This window comes from Eleginops maclovinus, chromosome 17 (genome assembly GCF_036324505.1).
Source record: "Eleginops maclovinus isolate JMC-PN-2008 ecotype Puerto Natales chromosome 17, JC_Emac_rtc_rv5, whole genome shotgun sequence".
NCBI classification, from domain to species: domain Eukaryota; kingdom Metazoa; phylum Chordata; class Actinopteri; order Perciformes; family Eleginopidae; genus Eleginops; species Eleginops maclovinus.
In genome coordinates this window covers 5,243,186-5,265,998 of record NC_086365.1, presented here as the reverse complement: position 1 = coordinate 5,265,998, position 22,813 = coordinate 5,243,186, and the positions used below count along the sequence as shown (strand labels likewise).

Genomic DNA, 22,813 nt, shown 5'->3' with positions numbered 1-22,813 from the left:
TTTATAGAGTAAATGTTTAAGATGTAGAAATGAAGCTGCTGCAGCAGGATGAGGACAGCAAATAGAATTAAAACCGCTGTAAGGTTATACAAGTAATACAAGCTGTTTAAGGCTACAAAGCTCCAGGTCACAGATAGGATACCATATCGGCAAAAAAAGGAAAACACTTGTAACATTTCATCACAATGTCTTCCATGTTCTCACATATTTTTATGAGAACATAGAAGAAAACACCTTTTAGGTCATGAAAGAAGTGACTCTCCAGAGTTATTAAGACAAATGCTCAGCCGACTGTGCAGTCTTGAAAAGAAATGCAGAAAGGTATTAAAAAGGTAAAACGACAGAACTTTAATATCCCTTTTCTGTCGGTCCTGAAGGTGCGACCGGTCGGCTACGATGGCAACAACCCCACATCTGTGGCGGAGTGGCTGGAGTCTCTGGAGCTCGGCGACTACACCAAGTCCTTCCTCATCAACGGCTACACCTCCATGGAGCTGGTGAAGAAGATCTGGGAGATCGAGCTCATGAATGTAAGTCACATGATACCTTTCCCTTCCTACTGCTGTGTGGCCTCCTTAAAAAAGGGAATTACAAAAGGATGTTAACTTAAAGGATTTTTATTTGTTTCTTCTCATTGACAACATATCAAATGAGAACACCAACATGCTGTCTGATCCACATCCTTATTGTTCCACTGAAAAAAAACTCAACCATGCTGATGAATGTCCCTGTTCGTATCTGAATGTCCCTGTCCCTGTCTGAATGTCACTCTTCCATATTTTTTTTGAAGATAAAATACTATATAAGTGTTGAGTGCTACAGACAGGTAAGGGAAGTATTGCGAGACAGACATATTGTTAGTTTGTATTGGCTTTGTTCCTGATAAGAATGCTACAGAGTAACACCATTACGTCCTTTAAAAGACACATCGTTCTTAAATTAAGGTTTATCTGGTAACTGGACAGATGTTACACTCACTTATTCAACCTTGGCACAAGTAATACCTCTGTCACCATGAAGAGTCTCTCACTTTAAATAAGCCTGTTTTTCAGGTCTAATGTCTCCCTCATAGACATGTGTTAACTAAACCGAACACGTTACAGCTTCAGTAATGACTGCTGATAGAGATCAGACGCACAGCGGTGTCTTTGGGAAAATGGATGCTTGTTGCTCCTCTGTCCTCATCTCTCACCTGAGTGACAGAATCCATTTGTTTCCTCTGCTCAATAAATTACTCTAGAGCCCCATATATCATCAGAAGCACAGGCTCTGTCCTTTGGCTTTTTATCTAAGACAAGTTTGGAGTGGATGTGAGAGTTCCCTCTAAGGGAAAGGCTGCAGAGGCCATACTGAGTGTGCAGAATGCCCATCAGGCATTTCTCCTCATTACTGTGCAGTGTGTGCACTGAATGCAAACAGGATGGAGGCGCATATTTGCTTTAATATCCTTACATTAATTCAGATTTTTCTCTATTGTACCTCTTGTCATAACAGCTCTTCGTCTTGTAGAAGTTTAACGTTTGCATTAATAAAGAGCGAGCAGAGAGTTTGCAGCAGTTCTCCCTTGATTAAACTATCCTTTTCTGTAGGAATAAGTAACGCAGGACGATAATAAGATTTGACATTTGGGCTTCTCTGTTGTCACAAGTAGTGCAGGATTATTATTCAATTTTTAGAAACATCAAATCTTCAGAAGAGATGGGATTTGCTGAAGCCAGATCTCATCGCTCCTTTGATGCTCTGAGTGTAACGAAATCATACTGGATTGCAGAGGGCGCCCGCCTGGCTAATTTCAATAAGAGAGCGAGAGGGGGGGTGTTTTTCTTTCCCAGCGGAGGATAAAGTGATAAAGTGATGAGTGATCAGCTGGAGGAGGTGGAGAGGGAGTTATATAAGCATGTGGGATGCAAGATGTTTCACAGCGCTGGGGATGCCGCCCACATGCTGCGCTTGTGTGTGAGTGTGTGTATGTGTTTCTGGATGCATATGTGAGGAAGAGAAAGTGTTAATACATGCTTTTGTTTATGCTTCTGTTTAAAAATGACCATTTCTTTAACAAAAGCCAGACTATACATCAATCTGTTATGGAAAAGCCTATATTCTAAACAATGTGCATGTGAAACATATTTACCCCACATATTCCTCAAGTACTCTTATTTAGACCTGTGTGCATGTTTATTGTTTATTGTATAACATAAGGTTTCTGTTAATTTGAAGAATGCACACATTATTGAAGCTGCAGTGCAGTACTGAGTGCAGCCACAAGAGCCTGCACAAGTACACACAACATTCACACAGGTAATGTGGGAAACGCATATATTTTAAGAATGATACTTATTTTTATAGAATTAATCATAATAAATTGCTTTGAAGTATGGATAGATTACAAGATATTTTAAAGTGTTTTTTTTTTAAAAAAGACCGTTTCAGGAGTTACTCTATTAATATATCGATTGATTTTATGATTATTATTTTTGTTGTTGTTGTTATTATTATTGTTATCATCATCATCATGACCAATACACAGTGTAAATGCGTCACATTAAGCCAGAAGGCTAATTTACATCGGCAGTCCCTGGATAGGTAATGTTAAAAGAAACCATGAAGACATTTTAAAAAAGGGTCAAAGGTCAAAGAAACGTGTGTGTGTGTGTGTGTGTGTGTGTGTGTGTGTGTGTGTGTGTGTGTGTGTGTGTGTGTGTGTGTGTGTGTGTGTGTGTGTGTGTGTGTGTGTGTGTGTGTGTGTGTGTGTGTGTGTCTTTTGAGCATTCTATAGGGATACGAGTGCAGATATAGGCGTGTTTGTGTCCTTTGATTGCAACATATTTCCATGCCTGCTTCTGTGGGATGAGACAAACACCTGTTTATCCTCCTGCTGGACAGAGAGCAGTGTGATAACTTTATTGCTTTTGTTCTCACCTCATAATAAGTTTGCCTGTAGGTTTGTTAAATACCGGTACCACGGTTCCCAGATCTCAGGACTTAAGACGCATTGCACAGTGTCATTATTAGTGCTAGAATTGATGACTAAAAATGTAATGAATATTTTGATATATCCAAATGATCCTTTCAGAATCTGAAATACTTTCTTCATCCCAAACTGGGATTCTTTTTTGTTACAGCAGCAAAATACAATATCATAAAAATAAGAAATATATAGATAAGATAGTGCACATCTGTTTTATTGCAAAGGAACTATGCCAACAATATTGAAATATCCTGGGATAAGGTTTACATAATTACAGTTAGTATTACCTTTTACTTATGGGACCGTTGTGACATTTCAGTAAAACAAAAACAGAAGCACATACTGAAGTTATTGAAATTAAAAGTCATAAGATCTGAACTGAAAACACATTAAATGAGACATTATATCTTTAAATTATTCAGCTAACATTAAAAAGATTTAATAAGTCATTATTAAAAGTGGTTGAGTTCTTAGTGTGCACTGCTAATAATTGGATTTTTTTACATTGTGCCAACATTCAAACTAATCACAGTCCACTGAATGTACTTAGCCAAATTGCCTCCACCTATAGTGCTAACTTAGACAGCTACTTTATTAGGATATTAATATTGGATTAATTTATGCAGTTAACTATGAGAAATTGTTATAATAGATGCTACTGTACAAATGAGAATTTTCATACATTCCTTCAAATCAGGCGATAGTTAACAAAGTTCTGTGTATGGCAGCAGTTTGTACCGTCTCTGTCTTCAGGGAGTCGCTATTTAAGCTGCTTTGTGCCCTTAATTTCACCCTGAACCCAAGCCAATTTAGAGGGCTATGTCATACTTGAGAATGTATTATTAATAAGACATTAAAACTCTGGCAAGCTGCTTTTAATATCACGAGTCTCCTGGTAAATCTGTCAGCTGTCGCAACAATAATTTCCTGCCATAATCTTCACTTATTAAAGCTTCAGGCCTCAAACTCGGCTGGGAGGAGGGCTTGTTTGGGAACTTAGATCTGGAATTACTTTTTGAAATGTCATTGTTCAACATGAACATTAAACTCCGTTCATACTGGCTCCATTTATAATTTATACGGGCTGACAGTTAATCAGATCAGTCTCTGACTGGTGGAGAAAAAAGTCATTAAGATTTCCATAAGAGTTGTCCTAAAATGAGTTTTCATTTACATTCTTTTTCCCCCAGGAATTTAAAGTTTATAACAACTTTAGGCAGACAAAAATTAGAAATACTTTGAATTGTTCCAGAGTGAGGAAATCACCATTGCAAAAGCAAAGGGGACAGTGGAGATAAAAGGCAAAATAAATAAGGGGAAACAAACATATTTGATAAAGAGGTTAGCAAAAATTAAATAAGTAGACATTTTTAAAATATTAGTAAAACTAGAAAGAAGGTGAAGTAGCAGCCACTAATAAGATGAATCATTTACAAAAACAATATACCGTATTGCACTGTGTTATTTTACTACAGTGCGGTTACACTCTTGAGTCAGGCGGGTATATGCAGCAGTGAAGACATACTGGATATTAATGACATTGAAATATAGGATAGTGAGAGTACACCTAAATAAATAATATTAATAATAATAGAAAACGTGAATACATTAAAGAGTAACGTTAATCACCTGATAATGCTTGTTTTGCCAAAAATACATTTGAACTGTGTATTGGTAAGAGTTTAGTTGTTTGTGTCTGTTTTATCCGACAGGAGATAAATATACTCCTCATAAACATATTCATTTCCCTGCAGTGCGACGGGCTGCACACACATCACGTATCAATCCACACGGTGGTGCTGCAGCCTCTCTCTTCAGTCAGGCCGCGTTTTGAGGAGCAAAAACTACAAAACAACTGCGTCAAAGCTGCAAATTGCTCTCATTTCAAGTGAGTCCTTAGAGATCCCAGAGCGAAGCAATTAGAAATGGATTTTGTTTGGAAAGCCACGCTGAGGGCGGTGAAGTGCAGATAGTTTCTGGTCCTCTAGGATCAATTCCCTTAATGTTTTCCAGATGAGTGGACCCTGATGTTACAGGAGAGGGCACCTTCAAATGTGTGTGTGTGTGTGTGTGTGTGTGTGTGTGTGTGTGTGTGTGTGTGTGTGTGTGTGTGTGTGTGTGTGTGTGTGTGTGTGTGTGTGTGTGTGTGTGTGTGTGTGTGTGTGTGTGTGTGTGTGTGTATTTTGCGTGTCTTTCTGTGCTTTAATAGGAAGCAGGAATAAGGTTTTTTCTTATTTTCTAAGATGGAAAATCATCCTGAGACGCACTTGATTTTGCCATAGTGATTTATGTCAAAGCTCAGACAGTTTATTTTTTAAATGAAAGAGATTATCTGGGTTTATAGACGTAATATCACACAATTACTTGTTCATAATGTTAAATCCTGCCAGTACAGTGTTGCTGTGAAGCAGTTCTTATCATTCAGTTGAAAGATTACCGCCGATAGTCATATTTAATAGTTCACAACCTTATTGTCTCATGTCTGTTTGGAGTTCATCACCTTAACACAGGTTTTTTACATACAACTTGTAAAAAGTTCAGCCAAATAGTTCATATTATTTTATTTGAATCATCACATTCTTTATTAGACGAAAATTAGGTTATAAACAGTCATATCTATTTTCTCACTGTTAGAAGAAGTATTTTGATATTCTTCTTACGTAAAGGTAGCCTTGTGAAAACTCAGTTACATGTCAAGGTCTCACATACATAGGTATACTGCAACAAATACATGGAGCAGTAAAATGAAAGGTACATGTAGTACAGTGTCACTCTGAAAATGTAGTGAACTTGTATGAAGTATCAAAAATAGAACTACTCACAGAACTAAAGCCTAAATATTACTGATGCAGCACTTAGCTACTTTTCACCTCTGTATGCCCTGTCTTGTCGATCCTTGTATAACCTTTTCTTTGCGTCTTCATATGTTTCGTGTGAAGGCCTGTCAGTGTGTGTTCACTGTGTGTTGGTGGGTGGGTGTGTGTACGTGTGTGTGATTCACCTGCACGTCCTGACTTGTCCTTGCATTCCCCACTATTATTTGAAGAGGTATTCACACTCATTTCTGGGAATGTGTTCTGAAAACCCAAAAATTACTAACTCTGCGAGTGTGTGTGCACAAGTGTATGTGTGTGTGTGTGTGTAACTGTATGCGCGGTCCAAAATAAATTGAGGACAGTCATGAGAGTTCAGCCTCTCTTCTACTGCTTGTACTCTGTTGCCATGACGGCTACTAGTTACCATAGAGACTAGAGATATGTGCACTTGGTATAAATGAAATGTGCTTGTGTGCATGTGTGTGTACTGGATTGCCTTTTCCAAGTACCTGTGTGTGTGTGTGTGTGTGTGTGTGTGTGTGTGTGTGTGTGTGTGTGTGTGTGTGTGTGTGTGTGTGTGTGTGTGTGTGTGTGTGTGTGTGTGTGTGTGTGTGTGTGTGTGTGTGTGTGTGTGTATGTGTGTGTCATGTTCCTATGCTTATCACCTTCCTTGTCACCTCTCCAAATGCACAGATTGTCTCACATCCCTGCACCAGATGGTTCCTGCTTCGTTAGACACTGCAGGATTACACTCTATATATCATACCATCAGACCTACACATACTCGCTCATACACACACTTCCCTTAGTTAGTATTGATTCACAGATGAATGTGTTTTCTCACCCGAACAGGCGTTAACATGTGAGAGATATGTATGTAATTGCAGCTGTAACACACTCTTGTGCTGCAGATTCCCTGTGCAGATACAGTACTCGTGCGGTACGTGTTTAAAGCACTGAGTAGTAGTTTTGGTGTAGGAGTATTCGCCTCAGGACTGCAGTGTACTTCACCGTCCTTGCCTGCTGATATCGCTCTACTGAAGCCTTATTTGGCGATTTTACTTCCTGTTGTAGCTCTCTCCGTGCTGGAGATGGTGTGGGAGGTATCGGGAGATAATGTGTGTGACCCCCCGAGCACACCTTGGAGCTGTGGCCCAGTAGTATTGCTGCTGCACAATCAGCATCATTCCTCTGTAACTCTGTATGAGGCAATCAGGACCTGTTCACTGATTGATAATGCTTTTTTATTTGAATTTGTATGAAGTTTAATTAACAAAAAACACTGATTTCTGAGTTTGGCAAATGGTTTCAATCAAATATCAGCATCCTTCTTTCTCTCAGTAATACCAGAACATAATGTTAACAGTCACTTTCACAATAAACTCTAAAGATATTGTGCATTAGTGAGACTTAAGAATAACCATCCTTTAAAGTCAAATTCTATGAGTTCAATATGTGTTGGCTGGCAACGCTCAAGTCAATTTAGTGTTTTTCTCTTAATTGTTGAAAACGTTGTGATCACTTGCTGTCTTTAAGGTCAACAATACATTTTAAAGCATAAAAATGTTGCCAAGTATGGCTTTAAGTTGTAAGAGAGCTTAGAAAAACTAAACAACGATTTACAATTTTCTGAGTGGTAGAAATTGTGATGAAAATCTTTTGACGTGATCAAAACCTCCAGAGCAGCGACTATGAAGGGCTTTGAGATGATGTAGAGATTTGAGTGCATTTGTGAATTCTTACAAATACCAAAGGTATGAATTGAAATCTATAACATAGTGGTGGAATATTGTTTCTAGGAGAGGAGGCAGTAAGCATGAGTCATGCACTATCTTTAGTTTTTTTTCTGGATCACATAAGTAGACTTGTAAAAGACAGAAATAGGCAGAATGACGTCAAGTGTTGTGGGTTAGATTTCATTTATGTGACACTTGCAGTGACACGGATGCAAATATATACTCTCATACATAAACATATACACAGGTGTAGTATAATGCACCACGCATGAACACACACAAGATACGGAAGGGTCCCAGTTGTGTCCTGTAGTCAGTTCATAGGTTTTCCAACAGCAGCCGTGAGTGGGTCAGGTTTCAAATATGTTTAATTGCTAATATATATATATATATATATATATATATATAAGGATGCTTTCAGGGCGAGAACATCCTGCACGTACTGGTATTACGCAAGCCGCCTCAGTGACGATGTTCTCTGGAGAACATGAAGCCTAAGGAACATTGCATAAGTGTAATTAGGATCAGATAAGGGGGACTTCCTCTGCTTTGAGCTATGTTCTATCAAATGCCTTAACTTGTCTGCATCTGTAGGTGAACAGAAATGATCGTTCCCTGATGGAAGACGTGGTTCTTAATATCAAAAGCGGTCCTTTAACTAAAAGTCCAATACATTTTCTACAAACACAATGTAAGATGACTTTCATTTGAAAAGTTTCCAGGTTTGGATGGGCTTCAAACTCCATAATTCTCAGTTTCATCATCAATACAAAGGATGAGCAGCTGCGTCCGACAATATGTAGTTTGATAAGATAACGAAGGTACAAGCTTGTGTACATAGAATCATAAGGAGAGAAATCAAACAGCTTTTCCTGAGATCATTCTGGAGCTGAATGACATTTGGAGATTGGATCTACTTTGAATGAATTCACTGTGATTTGAATTGTGCCAAATTGCATTGTTTCTTCATAGCAACATCGGCAAAAGCTAATGCGATTTGATTTTCAAGGATTTGCGCATAATAATCTGCCTTATACGAACATACTCCGCTGAGGATCAATGATGAGATATTTAAAGAAATAGTTTGACATAGGAAATATGCTCATTTATTTTCTTGAAGGACAAAGCTTAACTTAATACAAACACTGAAATCAGCTAGCTCTCTCAGCTAGCTCTCAAAAATGCAAATATGTATTTACGTTAATGGTAAAAAAGCCTGGAATTGTACATTGAAGTGACGTTGTGACGACAATACGGTCTGAAATGACTCTACTCAATGCTTTACGCAGACAAACACATTCACACTACTTGTGAACCAGCATGAGCTTGTCTCCGTATGGGCCCAGCGTCTCCATAGTAACGAGATGGAGAGGAGGAGGGGGGGAGGGGGGTATGTAAACTGGGTAGAAGGAGAGCGAGTGCAGAGAGAGAGAGAGAGAGCTCAGGCAGAGACATGTAGGAGATGTAGTCTGGCTGCCGCAAGCTGAAGAAAGAGGAGGAGTTGTTGAGCGCTGGAAATCTGCAGAGTGCGAGTGAGAGAGGGGGAGACAAAAGCTGGTGGTGAGGAGGCGAGGAGTAAAGCTAGGAGAAAAAACAGAAGAGAAGAAGAAGAGACGCACTTGTTTTGGACAGTAAAAAAAAAAAAGCAAGAAGAGAAGCGTGTGAGAAAAATAAAACACAGAGGAGCACAAACTGAAGAAGACGTTTCATTTGGAATAAGTCTGAAGGAGAGGTAGGTGTCACTGCTGATACACAGGACAGGGATGAAGAAACAGGGATATTTGTTTTCAACATAGGAATAGAAAGGGATGCGATGTTAAGCGGAGATCCTCTTGCTCCTCGCTTGCTGTTTTATTCGTGCATCTTTCATCCTCGGCGATGCTGAGGTGATTACAATATATGAACTGCTTTCACGCTGCACAATCTACACTGCTGACTAAGCTCCTTTACTGGATGTGTGACTGCGTGCGCTGGGATTGGAGGTTAATGGTTCTGTGCAGGAGTCCTCAAGCCACCTGAGAGAGTGAGCTTTGTGTCAATGCGTTCATCATGCTTTGGAAAAACTTAAGTTATAACAAGAATGCAAGTCATATCTCCCCTTTCGGTCGGTGTAGATGAATGCTTGTAAATTTAAATCATGTTACCTTCCTCAGTAGTGTAAGAGTTAATGGATATGACTTTATTCCCCTAAATTAAACTAATTCCCTGCCAAAATTAAATCAGGTTTTCATATTTCTACATGTCACAAGAGTTTCTAGAAGGAATGTTAAATCCCAAATAAGATTTCAGCTCATGTAGATTATTATTGTAGTTCCAAATTGAGTCAAGTGAAGCAAAGAAAAAGAGCAAAAGCTATTACTATTACAGTTAAACCCACTTAAATCCAATTACTGCCCCATTTTGTGCCTTATCCTATTTGCATGCACACACATACGCTCAGTAGATGGTGAGAGAAGTGAAATCTGGGACAAGACCAGGAAGAGTATAGTGGCTTTGCAGAGGGATGTTAGTATGCGAGTCTGTGCACATTCTGGGGTGTTAATCACAACGTATGAGGGGAAACTGTAGGCATTATTGAGCACAGGGTAGGGTTATCTGCTGTTATATGAACACTGCTTTCAGTTTTAGACCTACTTTTGCTTTAAAATGATAATCATGTTAATATTACTGAAAGAAACAACAGTGTTTACCAAATGATTTACCCTCCACTCCGGTTGAAGGTTCCTGACTTAATCCTAACTTGCCCAAAATTCACTGGAAATCCAAGAGCCAAACAGACAATATGATTAATAAATATTTTAAAGCCTGTTTGGACTTGTATTGGAAACAAGGCAGCAGCTATAGTGCATTACTAAAAAGGAAAGTAAGTGAGGAGCTTGTGGGAGGTAAATAGAGGGAGAGAGCGAGACAGGTCCCAGCAGGACGAAGGGAGGGAAGTATTTGTCTTCACCCCGCTGCTGAAGAACAGCCAGGACACACAAAGATTGAGTTGGAAATCCTGCCAGATGCTTTTTACCAAAGACAACGCTCAATCAATCATTATCATATATCTCCTGCTCATCGTCACATTGTCATCAGCAAGAGACTCCCCTTCAGTAACCGGCATCGGTCTGGCGGCAGCCCAGAGACTAAGGCTGGAGTATTGACTCTTAAGGGCTTAAAATCAGCTGCTTTTCAGCTATGATTGTTGAATTGGGGAGATTGTTGACATATATCTTTGGGAGGAACCAGGTCACAGAACAGGAACACAGAAGTTTGTTTTCCGCCAAACATTTGTACTCACTGGCAGGTCGAGTGAGGTTGCTGAGGCCTGTGTGTTTGTGTGCTTTATGTGTGTATATATATCAGAGTGACATCTTGAATAACCTCAAAACAAGAAGGACGAGGCATCTTGCTTTAGGTTTGGTCTATCTATAGCAGCACAGCTGTGACCTCACTATTGGCTGGTTGTATATTTGGCTGCATTTACTCTGCCCCTTTGATGTGGATTAAATCAGATGTTTTGACATATCAGGAGCTCTCAGAAAAAGGTTAATTATTAGTTCCTACCAGGTGTATCTGATAGATAGATTAAGGTTGGCTAGCTAATCAATGACAAGTTTAAAGTAAGAGAGGCACTTCCTACAAATATGGTCAACCTAAAACCTTTGGCCCCTAACAAACAGCCTGCTACTGCTTCTTTCCGTGCGTTACCTCACTGGGCATAATGAAGGCATACACAGCATGGTCACGTCCAGAGCTGTCTCTCAAGAGAGAGTTCACAGATGGCTGCTACAAACATCCTGTTAACCTGAGCGTGTTCCTGTAGTCGATTTCTTTAGGAGTTCATGTATTGTATGTTCCGCATCTCACGGACTGCCACCACGATCAGCTGTTTATGTGAGCCGTGAAACGCCAACATGTAAACATCACTCCCCTGGGCTGTGTCTCTAATGCTATGTCAACCTTAACCTTGTGAAGTCACATGCACATCATACATTCTGCACACACACACACACACACACACACACACACACACACACACACACACACACACACACACACAAAAACACACACAGTTGTATTGACGTCATCACTAAAGGCATTTACTGAAAACCTGATTCAAGCAATGGTAAACATTTAGAAATGTTGCCTTGGTGATCAACTAATTGCATTTTTCATGTATCTTATCTTCGGGTTATTTAAGTGTTAAATATAAATCCATTTTTTTCCCCTTTATTTTCATCATTGTTACTGCCATGAAATATAAAACTCTCCATTCTTACTTGCTTGTCGCATTTGAAAAATTCCAGAAGTGGATAAACTCTTTGAAGCACCCACACCCAAATAGTATTGAGCTTGTATAAACAACACAGACGCACACACACATTCACACAAACACACACACAGATGTTCACAGAGCCAGTGCATTAAGGGAGCTTGTGCTTCTCTGCAGTGTGAAAATCGGTTACTTCTCGGGGCTTTGAAGTATTTATTAACCCAGAAAAATATCACACACCAGTTTCCCTCTCATCATACTGGCAATTCAACTCCTGAGCTCCTCTGTGTGTGGCAGAGTGTGTGTTTGTGTGGCAGAAGAAAAGCTCTGAGAGATCTTGTTTCAACCTTGAACCCTGCAGCACTTGGCGATGTTTGCACACACACACACACACACACACACACACACACACACACACATACACACACACACACACACACACACACACACACACACACACAGCCTTTGCTTCCGCTCATACATCCAGTTCTCTTGCTGTTAATGGAGATATATCTGTCTCCATGTAGGCGGGCTTTTTAACGGCCTGCTCTGATAGGCTGCTTCTTTTATCTGCACTGAAACAAGCCTTCCTATTGGCCCCTGTTGGATATCATTTTCAACAAATCACCCATAGCTGCAACTCACCTCCGCTCTCTGGTTACTAGGCAACCAGTGGTCTCTGGTTTCCCTTCAACCCCCCCAAATGCTGTGTGTGTGTGTGTGTGTGTGTGTGTGTGTGTGTGTGTGTGTGTGTGTGTGTGTGTGTGTGTGTGTGTGTGTGTGTGTGTGTGTGTGTGTGTGTGTGTGTGTGTGTGTGTGTGTGTGTGTGTGTGTGTGTGTCTATATATTTACAGTGAACAGTATATGGCTGTATGAAGACGTGGCTGTGGATGAAAGATGAAGTTGAAACCTGGACTTGATCTGAGCGTGGCTCACAGTCGATGCTTTCTGAGGGTAATATTGTGTGTGTGTGTGTGTGTGTGTGTGTGTGTGTGTGTGTAGTCTTTTGAGAGACGAGGCAAATCGATTCTCATCATCCCATGCTCCACCTCCGAATGACACACACACACACACACACACACACACACACACATTAAGTGAGGGATGGAGCGATGAAGAAGGTGGCTGGCTGTGATAAAGTATTCAGGGTTAGAAAAACGTCAATAACCGGGGTGGAGAGTGAGCCAAGCATTGTTGCTGTAAATATCTGAGCTTTCACTCTCAGCGTGAGCTCTGAGCACATCATCCATTACATGAATGCCTTTTTAGATCAAACTCTGTTTGATTAGCATAATGGAAGCTACTGTAGTATAGTTCATATCCCATCAGCATCTGATTTAGTACCAAAGCCTAGACATGATTATTGGCTAATGTTTATTCTTAAATAAACATTCCTTTCAAAAGGCCACTTCCTGTACTTCCTGACTGTAGCTAATGTGCTTCTTAATGCACTTACCAACACACCTTAGACATTTTGACAAGCCAGCAACTAAATTCAGTTTAATTGCTGGCAACCTGTTTTAACGGAGTATTTAAGGAGTGGGAGGCAGATTGTGTTACCTTTAGACAGTATTTCCAGTCTGCATGTTAGCTTATAGGTTGTTAGTTCCAGCTTATTACCAGTGTGGGATCAATTTTCTCCTCTACTTTTTATCCAAAACAGAAGAATTCAGCATTCACATGGATGCATGCAGACGCTAGACAGCAAACTGGATATCCTTTTAGTAGAGCAGGAAAGTAAAATGCCGGCAGACACAACAGTACTTGTAAATGGCATTGTTGAAGTTAAATTAGCTTAACGTTTTCCCATTCTCCGTGAAGGAACTTACAACAGGATATGACATAGCTCCCATAAAAGGAAAAGCAACATTGGCGTCCTGAATTTGAAGCTAATACTCTGGAATTATCGGTTACAGTATTTCTTGCTATTGGTCATTATTTAGGTGTATTTTAATTCTGGTGTTTTTCAGCCTTTAAGCATCAAATAATGAGAAATATTCTATAGGACGCAACCTAATTGTTATCGATGTCAGCCACAGCACTTTATACTGAACCTCTAAGATAGCACTGATGCAGACATGGCTATTTGCTGATCAATATCACCATTCTATTGGCCTGTCATGTATTCTGACCCTGGCAACTTAAGAAACCTTACGCCATTGATTCTTTGATCTTGAAAAGTCGATGTAGGATTCTTCCAAGGGTTAAACGCCAACCACACCATGGGACTCCAGGAGTCTGCTGATATCCCAGAGGTCAGGGGGATTGGTCATATGGCCTGGAGGAGGTAGATACACACAGAGAGAGCTAGCAAACAAAGATCGACCAATCACGTGCAGTTGCCAAGGCAGAAGAGAAGAAGCTCTTAATGTGTGGCTGCAAAGCCTCTTCTTTTATTAGGCCCAATCACTGAGACTCTATTTATTCTCTTGGACCGCTTATTCTTTTCAGCCTCTCCTTCCATCATCTGGGTAGCGAGAGGGGAGGGAAAGTAAGGACAGAGTGGGAGAGGCGAGCAGATGATGAGAGGTAATTTGAGGTCATAGGAATCAGAATATGGACAGAGAGTGAAAAAGGATACGAGGGCAGTGAAAGGGAAGGGATATTTAGGACAGTCAATGTAAATTAAACAGCAGCAGTGAGACTGATGAGAGTGTTTCCAGTCCCCTCTTTCTCTATCATTAAAATTATTTGCTAGCTCGAGTACAGACACTGGTTGGACTGTCGGTTCCCTGCCTGGGTTTCTGCTCCAGTGAGCCGACCAGCTTCACCTCCCCTCCAGTAGCAAACAGAGAAAAGGCTTTTTGTGTCCAGCGTGTCCTGAATGAGAGAGTGGTCGATGTCCTGAATCCCTGTCGCTTACCCTCTTTTGTCCGACTAGTTTTTTGCAGAATATGCCTTTTAGTCGTCATTATTCTGACATCACTCTTGTGTTTAACGAGGTCAGTGTGTTCTTGGGCTTTTCCTGGAAGTTTATACAATTAGTTTTACCTTTTTGATCCCGGCCGTGCAATCAAGGATTGGATTTGTGAAATAATCTAAATTCTACTGGGAGATGTTTTGCTTTTGCATATTTTATCGCTTATCTCTACACAGTATTCTAAGTCGTTTTTTTAGCATTTATTAGCCATACTATGTCGCTTTTTTCATTTTTCGACATGCTGTATTAGGCCTTATTCGGACACAGTACACCGTGCCTTACCCCTGCGCAGTATTCTCAATGTTTAGCCATAATATGCTACCTAATGTTCTTTCATTTCCTGTTACTAAATGTGATACCTCAGAGGTAGAACCGTTCACATGCATACACAGATATTTAAATTGCAAGTATTTGGATTATTATTCATATTCTTGTAGTATGTAAGTGTCACGAGGCAACAGAGAGGAGATGGCTGCGAGAAAAACTCTGTCATCCGTATGTGTGGCAGCTAATCCGTTAATCGAGCCCGTTCAATCTGGGCTAAAGGGACTTTTAACAGGATTAGGGCATTGATCGACACACACATAAGACACAAAAGCAGCAGCCCGCGAACCAAATCACTTCATACTACGGTAATAAAATCAAGAGCAGAGGGTAAGTAAGCCTCCTCCAGCCACTCAGTGACAATACTGTTCAACACAAAGAGAGGGGAAGAGAGGCACTGAGAGTTGATTTGAATATAGTTGAGTTTAAATTAATGTGTGGTTAGGGTTATGGTAATGGCTAGAAAGAGAAGAAGAGGGCTGCAGGTTGTGGTATCTCTACACCTCTCCTGTCAGTAAATACAGCTGCTGTGAATATAATTTAAATGCAAATGGGGCGATACTGCAGTCAAGCATTACAGAGAGTGAGTCTGTGTTTTAACAATAATAATGTCGGGCTGCATTCAAATGATCCTCCATTCAGGATAACAATATCTTCTTCTTCCCCATGCAGGAAACAGCTGTGTGTGTGTGTGTGTGTGTGTGTGTGTGTGTGTGTGTGTGTGTGTGTGTGTGTGTGTGTGTGTGTGTGTGTGTGTGTGTCTGTGTCTGTGTCTGTGTCTGTGTCTGTGTGTGTCTGTGTCTGTGTCTGTGTGTCTGTGTGTGTGTGTGTGTGTGTGTGTGTACATCCACGTGCATGTGTATATATTTTTGGGGGGATGAGTGTGTGTGGGTGACTGCTGTTGCAGCTCTGTGTTGCCATGATGACGGTTGAACTTCGGCTGAGGTTGAGGCAGCTACTGTAGTTGAAGTAGATGCTGTTGCATAAGAATAAGAGATGCACACACACACACACACACACAGGGCGATGTGCACCTCGCAGGGCCTTTATTGTCCCTCTCTGGAGTGTGTGTGTCAATCTGTGTATTAAGAAACAGCAGAGTGAGGACTGCTGTCACGCTACAGCCCCTCAGGAGACAAACACAGAAGCAAGAGAAAGAGAATGAATATTTCAGAACCTTTACTGCTAAGAATATCCATTACTCAGGTCAGTTTGTGCTGAATAGTTGAGCCTGGAGTCATGACCACTACTTATACTGGGTTGAATGAACGGATCTCAGCTAATGTGTAATCTAATATATACTATTTTAACTGTTTTTTAAAAAGTGGACAAATAACTTTATATTGTTATTAGGGCTACATCTTGTTTTTGATCTGGATTTATCTGCAGACTAATCTTTCTAAAGCCCCATGAAGAAAAAAGATGCTGAAACTCAGATGTTAGTCTCCTTTTCTTTATTTTTTTTGTTACAAAAATTATATTATTGACCAAAGAACTTTTGAAACCAAGAAGAAGAATAAGGCAGGCAACTTCATCTTATATCTCCACATTCATCTAGTGTCCTCTTCAGTCCAAGATACAGATGGAGGTCGGGATGCGGTATGATGACGTGACACTGTGTCCATAAAGGAGTGTGAAGAGAGAACGAGCTGTGAGCAGAGAGGAGAGGAAAAGGAGGGGAAAGATGAGTGAATAAAAACTGTTGGAGGGAGCATGGGGCGTCCATAATCACCAATTAGTTCCACTAGCCGCTAGTCCCAGCTCTCCTCTCTGTTTCCCTTTTGATCCGTCTAATTTTAACAATTAAATTACATTGTTTCCATGCAGGGAGGAACAGCGTAGGAAGTAGATTAACCCGTTAGTAGCTGCTATGTTATTATTTTACATCCCATTACTCAAACTGTCCTTCTTCTTATTTACTCTATGGCATACATTCAAATGTATGAATCCTACTAAGTGAAGAAAACAACTCAAAGGAGTGTTTGGCATTTTAGAGCCGCTTCATACATTTTATATCAGTTGTTTGCATGCCATTTGCATACATGCACTATTCATGATGCTTTGGATTGGTTTATTTATGGTCTGTTTGTGTGTTTAGGGTCATCCAACACCACTGCTCTCATTGTTAGTTTTTATGTTTCTCTCGCAGATATAGAGCAGTAATTGGTGCGGGAGATGATGAAGTACGTGTGTATCTGTGTGTGTGTGTTTTCCGCTGACTCAATGCAAGACTGTTGGGAGAATCATTAGACTCGCAGCAAGGCCTCGCATGGAGGCTAATTACCACCTTTTGCCCTGAAGACACACACACACACACACACACACACACACACACACACACACACACACACACACACCCACACACACACACACACACACACACACACACACACACACACACACACACACACACACACACACACACACACATATCTTCTCACATACCTCTTATTGGAAGACCTCCAGAGGCGGCCCCATAAACCAGGCAGCAGTTTGTTGTATTGTGAAGTGTGTATGGGTGCCAGAAGGCGTACACAGTGCAAACAACTTCTCTGCAGAAAGCTGCCATGTTCCAGTGCGTCTCTTTAGAAAGCGCAGTAACTGGCACAGTCAGCGGGCGCCTGGCGACCATGGAAACAAAGGATGCTTTCATTGGAGTCCAACAGTATATTATGTGTGTTTTGTCTGTTTGGTGACTTTGTAATGAGCGCCTGAGGAAAATCATTAGACTACTACAAATCAGCCACAGTCTGATATTTTTTACATTTGCATTTCATGGTGCAAAATCTCTGAGTAAAAAGTCCTCAACAAGTAGTCCTTACTTCACTGAACAGGGAATAACTGTAGTAGCACCAATTAATGACATCTGTCCACTACTCTCATTGTGTGTGTGTTTGCCGGAGTCTCACACAGAATACTCTACTCATGTCAGCCTGTTTTACATTAAAGGCATGATATACAGTGTGTGATGTTGTTCGTGTAACAGCATGAACACAGCCGTTTCAGTTATGTAATAATAATGACATGATATACGCTCATGCTCGGGGGTATTTTATACCATTATGCACTCATTAGCACTTCCCTGAGTGCTGCTGTTTTCTCTGTGAAACTTTTTTTCTGAATAGCAGTAATATCCTCCATTTGAGGCTCATGATCATGATAATCTGCTACATTTTATGCAGTTTTCTTTGCAAATGCTGATATAATCTTGTTATTATCCAGTCTGAAAGCCTTTGAACTTTTTTCTCTCTATAAAAGCTGTTTTAAATTATGCAAATGTCAGTGAGAGTCATCATTTTTCTCCCAGTGCAGAGCCATAAGACGCAGCATTCCTTGTGTTTGCAAGAAACACAAAATACAGACACCCTATCTCCTTCTGTGTGTGACTGTTTGAGTAAAGTCAGAAATAGAGAAAGAAGTTCCCAAATCCTTAGGGGATGTCTTCAAAAAGCTTGTGCGTCCAACAAACTGTCCAAAGCCCAACGATATTAAGATAACAATGATATAGATCTGGAAATATCAGAATTATCTTTGTTCACAATACACTCAAAATTAAATGTCTAATATCTTTGTTTTCATTCAGGTATTGAAGATCAGTCTTATTGGACACAGAAAACGGATCCTTGCCTCATTGGGGGACCGGCTACACGAAGAAACCCCACAGAAACCTCCACGGGCCATCTCCCTCAGGGTGAGTGAGTCTCAGTGAACCCACAGTGTGTGAGAGGAAAACCCTCAGCAATATCTTAACCAATGTGGATTGAATTGATCATGAAACGGACAAAAGAAGGAGTCAAAAGTCCAGAGGTACTCAAAGTTCCTGATTGAGCCTCCCCCTGCTGCTGTTAACACCCAACTGGTTCCCCAAATCTCTCCAGGGGGCTCAAAATGGCCGACACGCTGCGGTTTCCTCCCTGCTGGCTTGTCCTGGATTCTAATGACAAAGAACCGGCTTTCCCTCTCCCATTGGGGCGTCGCACTAATGTCTTTACAATAGACTCTGCTATTTGTGATGTGAAGCTAACAGAGGCCCTCTGGCGGGGCCAACACACTGAGCAGCGCTGAACATGTTGGCCCTGTTCATCCGGCTCCTCTCTGAACCCTAAAACAGCTGGAAACTGTCCTCCTGTTCTCATGTTCCTCTGGAAGCTGCAGTTATCTACTGAGACTAAAACAAAGTGGCAAAATAAGTCATTGTTGTAAAAAACAAACAGATAAGGAAATTGTTGTCTCCATCTTTGTTGAGTCAATTGAATTTAAAAAATACTACAGAAATAATCCATTTGAGAAGCTAGAAAAAGCAAATGTTGAGCACCTGACTTTGATTCTTGGGCGATTAATCTGCTAGTTGTTTCATCCCTAATCTCACTTTATAGAAGCAAAATTACAGACTGCAGGGCAAATGAGCAGAAAGGATGGAGGCTCAGCTTCCACTGCCCATAACTAAATAAGGAAAAGCACCAGAAAGGGTTTTTCTATTGAGACTCTTCTCATGTAATCAACGGAGAGGGAATAACCTCTCTGTAGAAGTAGCTGACTTTATAGTACCTCAAACCGTCAACTACATACAAGTTGTCATTGTTCTGGGAGTTATAGTCTCCTCTCAGGTTGGAAACCCTGTTAAATGAACCTCATTTCCACAAAGCCCTTTAGGAGAACTGTCCTGAGCAGCATGGCAGTGCTGTAGAGATAAAATGTGACAGAGCCCGGTGAATACCAGTGCCCTACTTATTGTACTCGCAGCAGTGACACAACACATTATGAAATGATGAATGAACCCTCTCTTGCCCGTCGTGTCCCAGGAGCCTGTAGGGAACCACACTCCTCCCCAGCTCAGCCCGGCGGTGGGCCAGCCAGCGTACACAGCGGGGGTCCCGGGCGGGTCTCTGGACGTGCAGCACCTCATCATGCAGGCGGACGCTCGGCGCAGGCAGCGCAGCAATGACAACTACTTCGAGGACGTGCCGCGATCTAAGCTGGAGCGACAGATGGCCCAAGTCAGCATGGTGAGGACAGGAGGACGGGATGGAGGGATGAATGAAGGGAGGCGGGAGAAAGTGGGGGACACAGGGAGAGTATTATGAATGGATGCAGCCAGAGATACAGTTCAACAAAGCCAGTTCTATGCCACAGAGCTCCAGCTAATTAAAAACAGCAGTGTTTCATGTTCCCTAATTGCCATAAACAGTGATGTGTTTCATTCTTTTAAGCAGTCCTGCAAACACCATTATGTTGCTGTTGACACCCATTAAAGTACAAAATGTGTATTCATCTACAGCTGAAAATAGTCCCAATCAAGTTCACTATCACACCCTGTTTGCAAAAAAACTGGGAAATAAATTATATTATAGAGTCACTCAAGATTTACCATTTCATGATATTCTTTGAAATGTTGTCCTTGCTGAAGTCAAATAATTGAGATAAACAGTAAAGAGAATGTGTTTCAGTATTACTTCAAAGCGATAAATTGCTGATGAGCTTTCACTCAGTATCATATTTCTAATCAGGACGCTAGAATCATAATGAGGGAGCTCAGTAATTAAATGCAGGTCCTAATAGCTACAAGATGCAAGCCAAAGTGTTTTATCTGCTGTTTGCTTGTTTTAAAGACACCATTAATATTCTGCAGCAGGCGGACCATCTGACGGCAGCAGCCCGCGCCGCAGATAGACCTCATGTACATTTCAAATGAAGGAAACATGAAATTTATGCCTGAAACTTGTGCTATAAAATATGCAAAGCACAATGCAGGGGGAGGAGAGCCTTAGTGTATTTGGCACGTTTACAAACGCAATCAGACATAATCTACGGCTTTATAAAATTAATAATTACCTCCAGTACATTTTATAGCTTTCAGGATAACTGTCCCAATGTTTCAGCCAATCTTATTATCATCCAAATGCAGTTCTAACTTTGTGATTTGCAATCAGCAACAATGACGGACACACACACACACACACACACACACACACACACACACACACACACACACACACACACACACACACACACACACACACACACACACACACACACACACACACACACACAAAGCCAGCAGCTGTGTTTTGATTCAGAATGATGGGGGTCTTTTAATATCTCTGTGTGAATTACAGAGCACATCAATGCAGGCTAACACAAACTAATGTTTACCCTGCTGAATCCCTCGTGTGTGTGTGTGTGTGTGTGTGTGTGTGTGTGTGTGTGTGTGTGTGTGTGTGTGTGTGTGTGTGTGTGTGTGTGTGTGTGTGTGTGTGTGTGTGTGTGTGTGTGTGTGTGTGTGTGTGTGTGTGTGTGTGTGTGTGTGTGTGTGTGTGTGTCACTGTGTATCCCCCTCTCGTAACAACACTCTGATGACTCAGCTTAGTTAGAATAGAAGGATAACTATTAGAGACAATAGGAAATATACCCCTTACATGTTTCTATGACTGGAACCTCACTAATGGTTTGCCCTCTGGATCTTCCCTCTTCCCTTCCTCTGGACCCTTAGGTAGCACGTTTAACACTTAGAGTAACTGAAGATTTCCAGCTGAGTCTGTCAGCCCTCACTGTGTGAGAAAATCATGTCATATTCAAACTGGTGAGCTTTAGTGCAGATTTGGTTTCTTAAGCGTATCCTAGAGCTGTTCATCCAACATCACATCTGATTACAAGATGTCACCTCCACAGAGCCTCAGCATCTTTCAGACGAGGATTACACACAAAAGCAAGCAGATAGAGACAGACACATAAACACACAGTCCTTGGCAGGATGTGTGCAGACCTCCTCATCTGGATTCATTTACCAAGGAATGAAAGCCCTTAACACTTAGTGTTATCCGCTGACATTTGGGAAGTATGCAGATAGGATTAAGGTATTTCCTTTGTTTAAAAAGTGAACGCTCAGTGGCGGTAAAAGCGCTGAGCAGGAGCAAAGAGTCTTAAACTAAGTTAAAGCATGAAAACAAGTCGAGCATAATTCATCCAACATTCATTTCCTCTTGGATGTTCTCTGAAGCATGTTACATGATACACGTTCATCAGCCAGAACGTTATGTCAACATGGGACACAGCACAAGCCTCTGCGCCCCGTCTTGTAATCTGCTGTGATCCTGTTTGTGTGCTGACATGCTGTTGGTTCTCCTTTCAGGCAGGCGAATGGTGTGAGCCAATCACGTTGCGCCCGCCTAACGAGGCCACCTCGTCCACCCCGGTGCAGTACTGGCAGCATCACCCCGAGAAGCTCATCTTCCAGTCCTGCGACTACGAAGCCTACGTGAGTCCTACCCCTTCACAGTTCCAATATAGAGGCACTGCAACTGCTATTTTCAGTTCCAAATTTATCTGCAGATACTTTTTGGATTCATTGATTGATTGGTCTTTAAAAGTACAATCTTTCAAAATCCAATTTAATGTGTTCAAATGACAAGCAAGCCAAAACACAACAGAGTATGGTAAAACATTTTTAAAAAAGACTGAATCATCATCCTCATAGTTGCCGGTTTTTGTGATAGACCTACTTTATATCAGTACACCTCTAAAGTAATGTAATAATATTAAGAACCAATGACCCTGAACTTCACCTCAGTTATTCTCAGCACTTTGATCAATTTAGACCTTTGCCGGTTACATAACGATGTTATATATCCACATCACCACGGATACAGTCTTGCATCTCTGATTGGTTATATGCTCAGCACCCAGACTGAGATGATTACTTACTTGGAGCAGTGCAGAAATGCAGTTTTGGAAGACATTGGCTCTGCGAAACATCCAGCGGAATGTAATCTCAGACGCTCAATCTGATTGGTT

The 22,813-nt window shown here is 41.1% G+C and overlaps 1 protein-coding gene across 2 annotated transcripts in view; it reads left to right on the top strand.

Moving 5' to 3' along the window:
• anks1b (ankyrin repeat and sterile alpha motif domain containing 1B) overlaps nucleotides 1-22,813 on the top strand; it is a 198,927-nt gene that overhangs the window by 163,816 nt on the left and 12,298 nt on the right. For both annotated transcript variants that reach the window (XM_063905367.1, XM_063905368.1), the window contains 4 exons: nucleotides 378-530; nucleotides 18,606-18,713; nucleotides 19,825-20,028; nucleotides 22,152-22,277. In XM_063905367.1, the coding sequence (XP_063761437.1) occupies nucleotides 378-530; nucleotides 18,606-18,713; nucleotides 19,825-20,028; nucleotides 22,152-22,277 (591 nt within the window). The remainder of the gene's footprint in view (nucleotides 1-377; nucleotides 531-18,605; nucleotides 18,714-19,824; nucleotides 20,029-22,151; nucleotides 22,278-22,813) is intronic.